This window comes from Cebus imitator, unplaced genomic scaffold (assembly GCF_001604975.1).
Source record: "Cebus imitator isolate Cc_AM_T3 unplaced genomic scaffold, Cebus_imitator-1.0 Scaffold567, whole genome shotgun sequence".
NCBI lineage: Eukaryota > Metazoa > Chordata > Mammalia > Primates > Cebidae > Cebus > Cebus imitator.
In genome coordinates, this window is record NW_016107882.1 from 796176 (window position 1) to 808864 (window position 12689).

The 12689-nt window shown below is 61.8% G+C and overlaps 1 protein-coding gene across 2 annotated transcripts in view; it reads left to right on the forward strand.

Annotated features, from left to right (window-relative positions):
• The window catches only part of SLC12A7 (solute carrier family 12 member 7), a 56699-nt gene extending 45632 nt beyond the window's left edge, over positions 1–11067 (forward strand). The window contains exons 21-25 of one of the 2 annotated variants that reach the window (XM_017515935.2): positions 640–747; positions 3347–3525; positions 3915–3929; positions 8052–8185; positions 9054–11067. In XM_017515935.2, the coding sequence (XP_017371424.1) occupies positions 640–747; positions 3347–3525; positions 3915–3929; positions 8052–8185; positions 9054–9145 (528 nt within the window). In that variant the 3' untranslated portion in view covers positions 9146–11067. The remainder of the gene's footprint in view (positions 1–639; positions 748–3346; positions 3526–3914; positions 3930–8051; positions 8186–9053) is intronic. The other variant, XM_017515936.2, reaches the window with a different exon arrangement.
• Positions 11068–12689: the final 1622 nt, after the last annotated feature.

Below are 12689 nucleotides of genomic sequence, written 5' to 3' on the forward strand. Positions count from 1 at the left end.
TTTAAGTAGAGACGGGGTTTCACCATGATGGCCAGGCTGGTCTCGTACTTCTGACCTCAAGTGGTCCGCCCGCCGTGGCCTCCCAAAGTGTTGAGATGGCAGGCATGAGCCGCTACACTGGATCTGCTGTGCCATTTTAAACACTTGTGCTTAATGGGCACAGTGGCTCCAAATTTCCATGAGCTGGGTGCAGTGGGTGAGACCCGGGGGTCCCTCATGGCGGGCACTGAGGTTGTGCCGTGGCTTTTCTGTGTGTCCTGGGCGGGTTTCCTGTGGTGACTAACCCTACTGAGCACAGATAGTGACACCAGTGAGCGTGGACCCTGCGGCCCCACGGGGCAGTCCCTTACCCAGAGTCGCGTGCACCGGGTTGGTTTCTGGCTGTGGTCTTGTCCTCGAGCCTGCTCCTGTGCCTGGCTGGAGAGTCCCCGGGAGGGATGTGAGCGGAGCATCTGTGCGGTGTCACTGCCCATCGTGAGCACACACCTTCCTAGCCATGGGGCGGGGACCTGCAGGGCCCGGGATGCCTGGCCTCTCCTGCCGCTCAGGGCGGCTCAGCCTCTGGAAGCCGGGGCAGTGGTGGAGGCGCCCCGTGATTCTGTGCATGCCAGGCTTACTGTCTACTCGGGAACTTTCTAGGTTGAGAACGACATTTCTGCCTTCACCTACGAGAGGACGCTGATGATGGAGCAGAGGTCGCAGATGCTGAAGCAGATGCAGCTGTCTAAGAACGAGCAGGAACGAGAGGTGCGTGGGCGCCGTGGCCAAGATGAGGCCTTCAGAGACGCACGGCTGGCTGCCCCGGGAGGGTCTGCCGGAGAGCATGCCGCATCGTGGCCTTGGCCCCAGCCCGAGCGCGGGTAGCATAGGCTGTGCATGAGGTCAGGAGTGGCCTCAGAGCCAGAGCTCGTGGGAGCCTGGGCGTGCGGGGGCCCGGTTAGAGGAGTGGTGGCCCGGCAGACGCACGCTCACGTGCGGGAAGGGACGAGGCTGGGACCTGTGAACGTAGCTTTTCCAAGCCTGCAGCGATGCAGGCGGGAGACGGGAGGGGGCCGGGCACTCCCTGGGCTTCTCCCCAAGGCGGTGCCCCTTGGCAGGGTCGGCAGCTCCTGAGCCAAGGTTTCTTACCATGGCTGCTTTGTCACAGCCTGAAACCCATGAGCCCCGCAGCATGCAAATTCTGTGCTGTCCAAAACCCAGCGGGAGCGGAGAGTGAACGCAGGGAGGGAGGAAGTGAGCTGGAGGGAGGTGCCTCCGGCACCTGGCGCAGACCCGTGTAGCCTCTGCCCGTGGAAGCTGCCCGTCCAGCTGCAGCAGCTCTGCGTCCGAGGCTAACTGTCCATCGCTGACGATGTGCAGGTGTATCCACCCGAGTTACGCGGGCCTGGGCACCTCAGCCACCGTGAGACCTGAGGGCAGGTGTTTTTGTGGTCACTTCATGTCCAAGGAAGGTGTGGGTCACCTGTGGCAGGACTCTTGGCTCTGTGAGGTCACAATCTCGTGGGCTCTCGTGGGTCCCACCCGGCTGGAAGCACACACAGGTCTATGACTGCAGACCAGGTGCAGGTGATGGTTTTCTGAGACGACAGTGACAGTGGTGGCAGCAGGGACAGAGCATTCACCTGCCCTAGGGCCTCGGCCTCACCCAGAACCCGCGGTACACAGGTCTGTGTGTGTGGGGCCACGTGCGCTGACAGCCAGAATTGCTAAGTGGCAACCACCGCCCGCCCCCAGCAGAGAAAGGCTCGTGGAGCCCCAGCCCTGCCCGTTCTCAGACCCTGGGCAGGTCAGGGCGGGCACAGACGCAGGACCCAGGGGGATGCCCAGCATGTCTGCAGACAGATTCCTTCCACAGGGGCCCGGACACTCCTTCCACAGGAGTGTCTGGGAGGACCCACGTCCTCTGTTTCTGTCCAGGCTGAGGCCCTGAGGGCCGGCGGGGTCGTCCTGGCTTAGCAAGCGTTCAGCCTGGGTGCAGCCAGGAGCAGGAATCCAGCCCCAGCTTGACGGGAAGTTCAGTGTGGAGAGTCTGGAACTGCGGACTGGGGCGGGCCTGAACGTGAAGGGCCCCTCCTGGGCCAGGGCGAGGTTGGAGGTGTCACTGCTCTGCAGAGGCCGGGTTTGGCCGAGCTGTGCGGCGCCGGGCGGGCACCCTCCAGTGCCTCACGCGGTGGCCCTCAGGGCAGTGGGCGGTGCTGGCTCTGGTGTTTCATTCACATCCCCGGGAAATTTAGGCCAGGCCAGGCTGTGAGGCGGCTGCAGGGCCAGCCACAGTGAGTAGAGGCCTGGGGGCCCCTGTTGGAGTCCGGGGAGGGAGGCAGCCCCAGGCCCTCCCCCATCCCTGCCAGTCTCCTCCCTTTTGGGAAGGGCCGACACCCACTTTAAACATTTTCATCTGGGGGAGGAAGAACCTGGTCTGGTGAAATCACCGTGGGCCTTTGGCTTTTTAAAGTCATCCCGGGGCTCCCAGACTCCTGATGCCCCGGGACAAGTGGCTCCCGGGGCTGCGTCCAGCTCAGGCAGGGCTCCAGCCACAGTGGGAGAGGCGGCCATTCAGGCCCCACATAAATGTCACTTCCAAGGTGGCACCCATGTTTGCGAGCTCCCATCAGCCCTACCCTTCAGGCTGGGCACGGCAGCACGGAGGGTGTGAAGGCAGCAGGGAGTGGGGAGGCCGCGGGGAGGGTCTGTAACCAGCAGTGGTGGCAACATCAGGTGACCGCCCACTTGCCGTTTGGCACCCACAGCTAAGGGGTGTGGACGGTGCTGCCGGACGATGTTGTCATTTTCCTCGGGTTGTCAGAAGTGGCCCCGTCGTTGCCCCAACGGTGCCCCAGTTGTACCCCACAGACCCCCTGTCAGCCTGGCCGGGCCCTGAGTGTCCCCTGGCTGATCAGACACAGTCTGCTTCCCAGGGACGGGGTGGATCCCAGCACGGCCCCCACCTGCCCCGAGCGTCGATGAGGCAGGGACGCCTGCGTGCTGGTCATGTGGGTGAGCGGGTGGTCTGGGGTGAACACAGCGTGCATAGGGCCCCGTCAAGCAAGGAGACTCTCCCAGCACGCGTCCGCTCACGTCAGCACGGGGTCGTGGGGCCTCTTTCTCCAGTTCAGGGCCCGGTGGGAAGGTGGGGGGGAGAAATGGGGAGAGGAAGTGAACGTTTGGTCTGGAAACCTGGAGGAGGGAGGCGGCCTCAGGGGTGGGGCTCAGGACCTTGTGGGAGGCCTGTCTGTTTGCTGTTGCCCTTTTGGTTCTGTGGTCTGAGCCGGCCTTGCCTCTGGCCTGGCGTCCGGGGTCCAGGGGAGCTTTGAGACCAGCTGGTCTCACCAAGTCCCGGGCCTGCCAGGCCCAGCTGATCCATGACAGGAACACCGCGTCCCACACCACAGCGGCGGCCAGGACCCAGGCGCCACCCACGCCGGACAAGGTACAGATGACCTGGACCAGGGAGAAGCTGATCGCCGAGAAGCACAGGAACAAAGACGCCAGCCTGTCCGGGTTCAAAGACCTCTTCAGCATGAAGCCGTGAGTGTCCGTGCCTGTGGCTGGGCGGGGTGGGGTGACAGATCTGGTGGTGAGGATGGAGTCCCTCCCCTGACCACTGAAGAGCTTCGCGGAAACCCCAAAGACCAGCGGGCCCGTTAGAGAACAGAGCTGCCTGCCAGGGCTGGCTGAGGTCCTTGGGCATGGGTCTGGTCCTGCAGACGCAGCCGGAGTCCCAGGTGAGAGCACCAGACACGTCTCACCTGGGGTCGAAGGCAGAGCCTAACGCCCGGTTCTCAGGAAGGCCTGGGGGCTCCCGGGCCCTGTGGGGTGGGCCGAGGCGGCATTCTCTTGGGCAGCTGTGATGCCTGGAACGGCCGGTGCTCACTCCTGAGGTCAGTAACACACTCTTGTTTTTCTCTCTTGCATAGAGAATGGGGAAACCTGTAAGTCCACTCACTGCAACCAGGTCGCCTCGCGGTGGCCCTGCATGCCTGCGTGGCATGGCCTGTGTGTGTGTTCCGGGTCTCCCGGTTTCCCTGCTTGCCCACGTGGCGTGGCCTGCGTGTGTGTGTTCCGGGCCTCCTGGTTTCCCTGCATGCTCGCGTGGCGTGGCCTGCGTGTGTCCATGTGTGTGTGTGACCCAGGTGCCCCTGTGTGGGAGTTCCCGGCCTCTCAGTTTCCCTGCATGCCCGTGTGGCGTGGCCCGCGTGTGTCCCTGTGCATGTTCCAGGCTTCGGTTTCCCTGCATGCCTGTGTGGTGTCACCCATGTGCATCCGTGTGCAGCTAGAGCTTACCCAGCGCTGCCTCAGCTCCCACGTTTGTTTCCCGTTGCCTTTGCTCGCCTGTGTTCACGGTGGCTCCGGCACACACCCGAAGCTCCTTCCTCAGCGAGGCCCAGGAACTGAGACCTGGGAGGTGGCCGAGCCGCTCCTGCGTGGAGGGGAGGCATGTGCTGGCAGGACCCGTCAGTCCGTCCACATCCTTCTGGGTCGGGCACTGGCCGAGTTGCGTCCCCACCCAGAATGGTTTCCACGTTAACGCCGTCCACCCCGGGGAGTTACCCTTCTGTCTCCAGGTGGAGAGGGGTGTGGAGCAGTTCTCCGTGTGGTCAGGCCCTGGGGTGGGAGCTGCCTGTGTCTGAGCTCTGGGGCAGGTGGGAGGGAGTGCCCTGGACGGACCCCCCAGCTTGGTCCCTGGGAGTCCTCAGCTCTCTGTCCCCCACCTGCCCCCACGAGTAGCTGCCTGGGCCGTGTTTTCATCATGGGCAGGCGGTGCCTGGGGCCTGAGAGAGGAACGCGCCAGCTGAGTGGCCACACCTCATTTTTTATCTTTACCCTGAAACCTGAATTAATCAGACACCAGAAACCGTGCACCTGTGTGGGAGGCAGGCAGGGAGCCCCTGTACTTCCTGTTCTATTCTGTAAATCTAAACGTGCCTTCGGAATAGCATGTTCGTTAAAGCCGCAGGACCTAGTCCCAGGAGCAGAGTTTGACCCCGTCCCCACACATGGGCGCACAGTTGAGCACCTGCAGTGACCCTGTGCGTCCACCTAGGCCTGCGGCAGGGGCAGGTCCCCACCGGCCTGTAGGGTCAGGAGAAGGTGGGCCGAAATGGATGATGACGTGGGAGTGTGTTTGGGACAGGACCGACTCTCCCGGTCCAGCAGCTCCTCGGGGTTGGGCTGGGAGAAGCCCCCAGAATGTCTGGAGGTCAGGCCCTGACCTTTTCCTGGGCAGTGCAGGCGTGAGGTGTGCAGGGCTTACCGTGGCGTCCCTGGGAGCACACTTAGGGATGTCTGTGTGTTCGCTCGTGTGTACCTGTCAGCGTACCTGCTGGTGGACACACATCTGTGCACGTGGGCGTACGTGTCAGTGTATGTGTCAGCGTACGTGTCTGCGCGTGTGGGTGTACGTGTCTGTACGTGTGCACATGTGCATGTCTGACATGTTAGTGTCTATACACAGTTGTGTGCACATTAGTGTGACTGCATGCCTGGGTGTGTACATGTTTGCACCCGTTTGTATATTAGTGTGACTGCGTGCCTGTGTGTGTACATGTCAGTGTGTCTGCATGTGTGCGTATACACATCAGCACATACAGACACGTCTGTGCATGCGTCTCCACTGGTTCTCCTTGCTATGGTGGCCAGCACACCACTCCCAGCAGTCGGGGGCAAGGCCCCCCAGCACTCACTGCTGTGGTCATGCGGCTCACCCCGCCCCACCCGCCCTGCCTGTGCTCCTGGCCTGGCCTTACTTCCTGGAGTTGCTCTTTGTCCACAAACACACTGGTAATTGTGGTCTATCCAGAAGTTGAGTCCAAAGTTCCAAGTTCCTGTATCAAAAGCCCCTTGACTGTGTGGTGGACAGAGACCCCATCTATAATTAAATCGAGCTGGAGAGAAGATGAAAGGTCTCTCTGTGTTCCTCCAGAAAATTGGTGGTTATGATCAGGTTTATTTGGCTTAAGAGTCAAGTGGATCAAAGGGCGTGAGCCTGGACAGACGGCGTTCTCGGGGCCTCTCTGTGACCCTGCATGGACGGCCTCTGTCTGTCTGCCCCACCCTCTGTGTCCGGGGCACTGGTGACCTCCCCAGGGGACCACAAGACTGTATAGGGCTGGGCTGACCGCAGTTGGCCTGAGACCCACTGGGACCTGCAGGTCCACCCACAGGCCAGGTTTTTCCACCAGAAACACAAGTGCTCCCAGGGCTGGTCTCTGCCGGATTTCCCGAGGCAGCTTCCTGGAATGCCAGTTCTGCTGCTGTTTAGGGGGCCTGCCTCAGAGGGACCATGGGGTGGAGGAGGGAGATGAGCCCTGTCCCGCAGGGGGTGAGCACCTGCAAGCGGGAGTCTGTAGTGTCCCCAAACCTCCTTGGCTGGGGACCCTCCTGGGGGGCTGTGGCCCGGCCTAGGCCACCAGGAACACTGAGATGTGGACTGCCATGGCAGCTTCATAGCAGGGCCCCGTTGTCAGGATGGAAGGCGGGGTCTGGGCCACGTGGTGGAAGTGAGGAGAGAAGGTGGGGTCTGGATGGCCACGTGGTAGAAGTGAGGATGGAAGGTGGGGTCTGGATGGCCACGTGGTAGAAGTGAGGATGGAAGGTGGGGTCTGGATGGCCACGTGGTAGAAGTGAGGATGGAAGGCAGGGTCTGGATGGCCACGTGATGGAAGTGAGGATGGAAGGTGGCGTCTGGATGGCCACGTGGTAGAAGCGAGGATGGAAGGCAGGGTCTGGGCCATGCCATGGAAGTGAGGATGGAAGGTGGGGTCTGGATGGCCACGTGGTAGAAGTGAGGATGGAAGGCGGGGTCTGGGCCACGTGGTGCAAGTGAGGACAGAAGGTGGGGTCTGGANAGAAGTGAGGATGGAAGGCGGGGTCTGGGCCACGTGGTGCAAGTGAGGACAGAAGGTGGGGTCTGGATGGCCACGTGGTAGAAGTGAGGATGGAACGTGGGGTCTGGATGGCCACGTGGTGGAAGTGAGGATGGAAGGCAGGGTCTGAATGGCCACGTGGTGGAAGTGAGGATGGAAGGCAGGGTCTGAATGGCCACGTGGTGGAAGTGAGGATGGAACGTGGGGTCTGGATGGCCACGTGGTGGAAGTGAGGATGGAACGTGGGGTCTAAATGGCCATGCGGTGGAAGTGAGGATGGAAGGCAGGGTCTGGGCCATGCCATGGAAGTGAGGACGGAAGGTGGGGTCTGGATGGCCACGTGGTGGAAGTGAGGATGGAAGGTGGCATCTGGATGGCCACGTGGTGGAAGTGAGGATGGAAGGTGGCATCTGGTTGGCCACATGGTGGAAGTGAGGATGGAAGGTGGGATCTGGATGGCCACGTGGTGGAAGTGAGGATGGAAAGCAGAGTCTGGATGGCCACATGATGGAAATGCTTTTTCTTCGGCCAGGCAGGGGCAAGGTGGGCCGTGGAAAAGGACCCCAGTAGTGGCCACTGTGAGCGCCTGTGCCCCTAGCTGAGTTCTCAGCAGTCCTTGCCTGTCACAGGCCTGGGAGCTTCAGCAGCGATGGCTGCACAGGCAGGGGGCAGCTGTGGGCCTTTCCTCCCTGAGCCTCCGGCCCCTTGGACCCAGCTGTGTGACCCTCGGAGAGGAGACCACGTGTGCTCAGCCTGACAGCGTCTAATGTGGGGCTCGGGGAACGCCATGGATGTAAGAGAAGTGTGTCAGCCTTGAAAGGCACCAGGCACTGGGGACACCCAGGTAGCTTCCACTCCGTTCCGCCAGCTTCGCAGACGTAGATGTAGTTCAGGAAGCGCTTGCAGTTCGTGCCGAGTGACTCCGTGGCCCTTAGAAGCTTGGCAGCCCTAGTGTGCTGAGTTCCAGGGCCCAGAGCTTCCCGCTGCTGAGCACCCGCCTGGCTGCCGTCAGCGCCTCTCGCTCGGAGCCGCCGCCTCTGCGTCCTTCAGGGTTGGGGATTCCGCCTGACCCCGACTCATGGCCCTTTCCGATGCATGTGAATGCAGGCTCATCAGGGCTCGGCCCGGCCTCGTGTCCGGAGCGTGGAGCATGCCCACCTCCTGCTGACCGTGCCCCCCTCCCCCCAGGGACCAGTCCAACGTCAGGCGGATGCACACGGCCGTGAAGCTCAACGGTGTCGTCCTCAGCAAGTCCCAGGACGCGCAGCTGGTCCTTCTCAACATGCCGGGCCCCCCAAAAAACCGGCAGGGGGACGAGAACTGTATCCTTTCCCACGGTGTGCCTGCAGGCGTGCGGCCGTCCCTGGCAGCTTCTCGCCAAGACCTGGGGTTGTGGGTGCTGTGAGCCAGGCTGGCTTCGCGCCTTTCCTTCAGCCCCAGGCCCTGGGAGCTGCGACTGGGATGCAGAGGGGCTCTGCACCCAGTGGTGGCATTGGTGTGGGGAGGGAGGTCCTGCCTGCAGTGCCAGACCCCCAACTGACCCTGGGTGTTCAGGGCTGCCCTGGGGCTAGGAGCGCCCACCACCCCCGTCATGCACCCCCACAGCAACCGTGCATCCTGGGACCTTCCCTGGGGCTCAGCCCCACCCTGCCCCGAAGGCAATAGGAGGCAGGGAGCCCAGCTCTCGGCTTTAAGGCCCCGGTTGGCCAAAGCTTTGGGCACTTGTGCTTTATTGGGAAGACGGACTCCATGATGTATCTGGGTGTATTGGCACAGATAGGGCGACCCTTGGCACATCCCTGCTAGGGCAGCACCCAGAGTGCGGGGCCAGCGAGGGCGTGTCCTCCGTGTGTCCTGGTCAGAAGCCGTGCCCCAGCTCACCTGTAGGCCGGCCGGGACCCAGTCACCTGGCTGGGGATCCCTGTCAGGTGGGGTCTGCACCATGGGCTCCGTCGCTGTCTCTGCTGGTCCTCCCTGTGGCCACGGAGCTCCCTCTCTTTCCTGAGCACGAGCTCCTCTCTCCCCTGCCCTGCCCCTTCCTCCCTTCTCCCCACCCACTTCTCACGTTGGCTCTGGTGTTCTCAGACCACATCCTAGCTAACCCGGAAGAGGGTAAAACCTCACCCCCATCACCGTTCCAGCTCTGTGTGCCCAGGTGAGATCAGCTGTGGCCTTAACTCTGCTGACCAGACATGGAGTTTCTTGAGGTCTTGACCGAGGGGCTGAACAGAGTCCTCTTGGTCAGGGGCGGCGGCCGGGAGGTGATCACCATCTACTCCTAACGCTCAACAGCATCGCGGCGCGCTGGGGCGGGCACAGGGGATGGCGTGGGCAGCCTGCACCCAGGCTCGGCCCAGGGAAACAGACGGCAGACACACCTGTCCCCAGCGATGCCGCCTGGCCTGCCATGGGGCTTCCTTCTGAGGTTTCTAGGCCCGCCACCTAGCGCTCTCCTGTTCAGCAGCCTTAAACCACAGGCTGGGCCGGCGAGGGCATGACTGGATTTCCTTGAGTCCGAGGGCGGACGCCCCTGCAGGAGTGACCTGGACACGGCCGGATCTTCTTGCAGGTCACGAGAGGCCAGCGACCCCTCGCTTGGTTTCCGGAAGTCCTTTTCCTTGGCTGGACTTACCCAGCGGTTAGATTGCATTTCTCCCCTATCCAGAACATTCTTGGAAGAGCACCGGAGCTGAAGCTGTCCCTGGTGATAAAGGTGAAGCGTCAGCCCCAGCGACAGCTCCCTGCAGGGTCTTGGTCGCCTCTGAGTCGCTCTGTTCCTTGATTGTTTTTGCATTTCTGCACCTCAAGGCAGCAAAGCTGGGGACACTGTCCACGCCTGCATCACCCTCGTGTGGGAGCCTCTGGGCTCGGCAGGTCCATGCTTCACCAGCTGGCGTGGCCAGGGCCATCTGGAAAGGGAACTCAGTTTTTCTGGAATGCACTGGACCACCTGTCGGGTGTGTGGTGAACACGGTGTGTCCCGCGGGGCTTACGCTCCAGGAAGGAGCCCCCAGCTGTCTGTCTGCCACGCCAGGCCGTGTCTGCTGCCATCCGAGTCTCCATCCGCCTTCATTCATGAGCACTGATAGGGCCCAGCTCACGGCACTGGTGCTGTCAGCGCCTCATGCAGGCGAATGCACTGAAACCCAGGTGCGCAGGTGTGTCCGCGGAGTGAACGCCGAGTTCCCCCCACAGCCCACGACAGTTGGGACTCCACCCCACGAGCACGGCACACGGTTCAGCCTCTGAGCTGGCTCACATGTGGCATCCCCACCCCGGCACTCCAGAGAAGGGGGACACGGCCTCTGCGTGGGAGGTCCACGGACAGCAGTGGCGCCTGGCGTGAGGTCTGTCCGGCTGACTCCCAGGCATCCCCTGCCGTGGCCTGTGCCTTTCGTGGAGGCGGCAGTGGCACTGAAAAGAGATACCCGTCAAGGTCCTAGCACACTTTTCACTTCCGCTGTGAGTTTCTGCTTTGTAGGTTGTGGTTGCATCTGCAGGCTGCGGCGGTGGCACTGCCTGGGGCCTCCCTTTCTGTGTGGCTTATTTATTTATTTAAACACCCAGGGAGTTCGTGGTAACGCCTTCCATCAAGAGGCTGCTTCTATACTAGAGGCCCCAGGTGGCCAGGCCCTGGGCCGTGTCCGGCTTGCACGGTCTCCCGAGGGAATCAGCCCCATCGCCGAAGTTCAAAGCCGGGCAGAGGCTGCACGTGTGCTTCCAGACGTTTCTGAGGCGCGGCACTGGGGGTGGCGTTGCTGTAGGGTCGGCTGCCCAGAGCGTGTCCCAGACATCCCCGCAGGGCCCAGCATTCCCGCAGCCTCTGCCCGTCTCGGCTGAGCCCTGAGTTCAGCAGCAGAACTCTCCTCCGCGTCTGGGTGGGGCCGACAGGTCCTGCGTCCCCTGCACCTGGAGGAGAGCAGGCTGCAGGCGCGGTGGCCAGTGAACCTTGGTTGGTGGCTGGGAGACCCTGCGTGCGGGACGCCTCTGAGGGCCACTGAGTCCTCCCACGAGACGCCTCCTGAGGGCCCCACTCTGCCTCTGCCCTGGGCTGCGGCTTCTGTGCGCAGCAACGCGAGGCACCCTTCCCCTTGTCGGCTCGTGTCACCGGTAACTGCGGCTGTTGAAAGTTGATTCCATGTTCCTTTTGTAGGTTCCTTTGTACAATTTTGTTAGTAGAAAAATAAAATCCTAATAAATCTGAGTCTGTTGAAGAATCTTGAGTCTCGTTCAACATAAAAATTAGATGACTGGAGAAAATGTACTGGCTGCCCCTTCTCTAGCAGGAGCGTCAGGAGTGTCAGGGCCGACCAGCCGTAGCCAGCTCGGGGCTGAAGAGTGGCCCTGTGAATTGGACGAGGACTTCCAAATCACGTCACCAGCATGGAACTGACCTTACCTCAAACTTCCTAGTGCCGTGTGTTGAAGGGCCCCAATCTAATTTATTTTTGAGACAGTCTCGCTCTGTCGCCCGGGCTGGAGTGCAATGGCGCCATCTCAGCTCACTGCAACTTCCACCTTCCGGGTTCAAGCGATTCTCCTGCCTCAGCCTCCTGAGTAGCTGGGATCACAGGTATGCACCACCACGCCTGGCTTATTTGTGTAATTTAGTAGAGGTGGGGTTTCACCATGTGGGCCAGGCTGGTCTTGAACTTGTGGCCTCAAGTCATTTGCCTGCCTCAGCATTCTAAGGTGCTGTGATGACGGCGTGAGCCACCGTGCCCGGCCGTTCTATCTATAATCAGGGTGGATGCACCACAGTCCACTATGAGTGGTGCTGGCGTGTTCTGACACGCGATGAGATGCCACCTCACACCTGTGATGGCCACAGCCCGAACAGTGGGGGGTCGCGGTGACGACGTGAAATCGGAGCCGCCCTGCGTGGTTGCAGCTGCATGGCAGGGCCTGTGGTTCCCGGCAGTGTGAGGCACAGAGCCGCCCCTTCCCCAGCAGGTCCGCTCCTGGTGTGTGGCATGGCCTCAGGAGCGGGCGCACGTAGGTTCACGGCTGCCAGAGTGGGCGCGGTCCGAGAATCTGACCCGTCCACCTGGCCGTGCCTGCTGTGGGGCCTCACCCGGCTAGAGCCAGGAGCCAGGCTTGGAAGCCTCACGCTCAAGGGAGGAAGCCGGACACAAGGGGTCTCACATGGTGGGACGCCACTTACGCGAAATGCCAGAACGGGCCAGCCCAGAGGCCGGGAGTGCACTGGTGGGTGCCAGGGCGGGCCAGGCGGAGTGGAGGGAGACGGCCTGAGGGGCATGAGTGTCTTTCCGGGGTGAAAACATTCCGAAATGGCTGTAGAAAGCTTACGTGCTGGTACACGGCGTCGTGCACGATGAAGTTGTATGTGACGCTGCTGGGTGCCATCTCCAGCGAGCCTGGCGCATGGCAGATGGGAAGGGACAGCACAGGAGGGCGTCCAGGCCTATGCTGGCCCTCGGGCCACAGGAGAGTGACCCTGAGGGCAGCCTTGTCCTCGGACCTGATGGGTGAGTGCTGGCTGCATGCAGGCGTCCGTGGCCGGCTGGGGGGCCTGGTGTCCTGATGGAGGGCCACATGCTCACCAGTTCCAGCAGGGAGGTTTGGGGACCCGCTGACACCCACACATCTGGGACCAGGGCCCAGCCAGAGACCCCTGGGTATCCCCTTCCCTGGGACCTCAAAAAACAGGCTTCCTCTTAGCCTCAGTGGGTGCTTCCCAAAGAGCAAGAACTTGGATAGAGCCGTCACCCACTCATTCCTTCATTCACACACTAACATTCCCTCGTTCACACTTATTCACACACTAACATTCCTTCATTTACACACATTCATTCACACACTAAC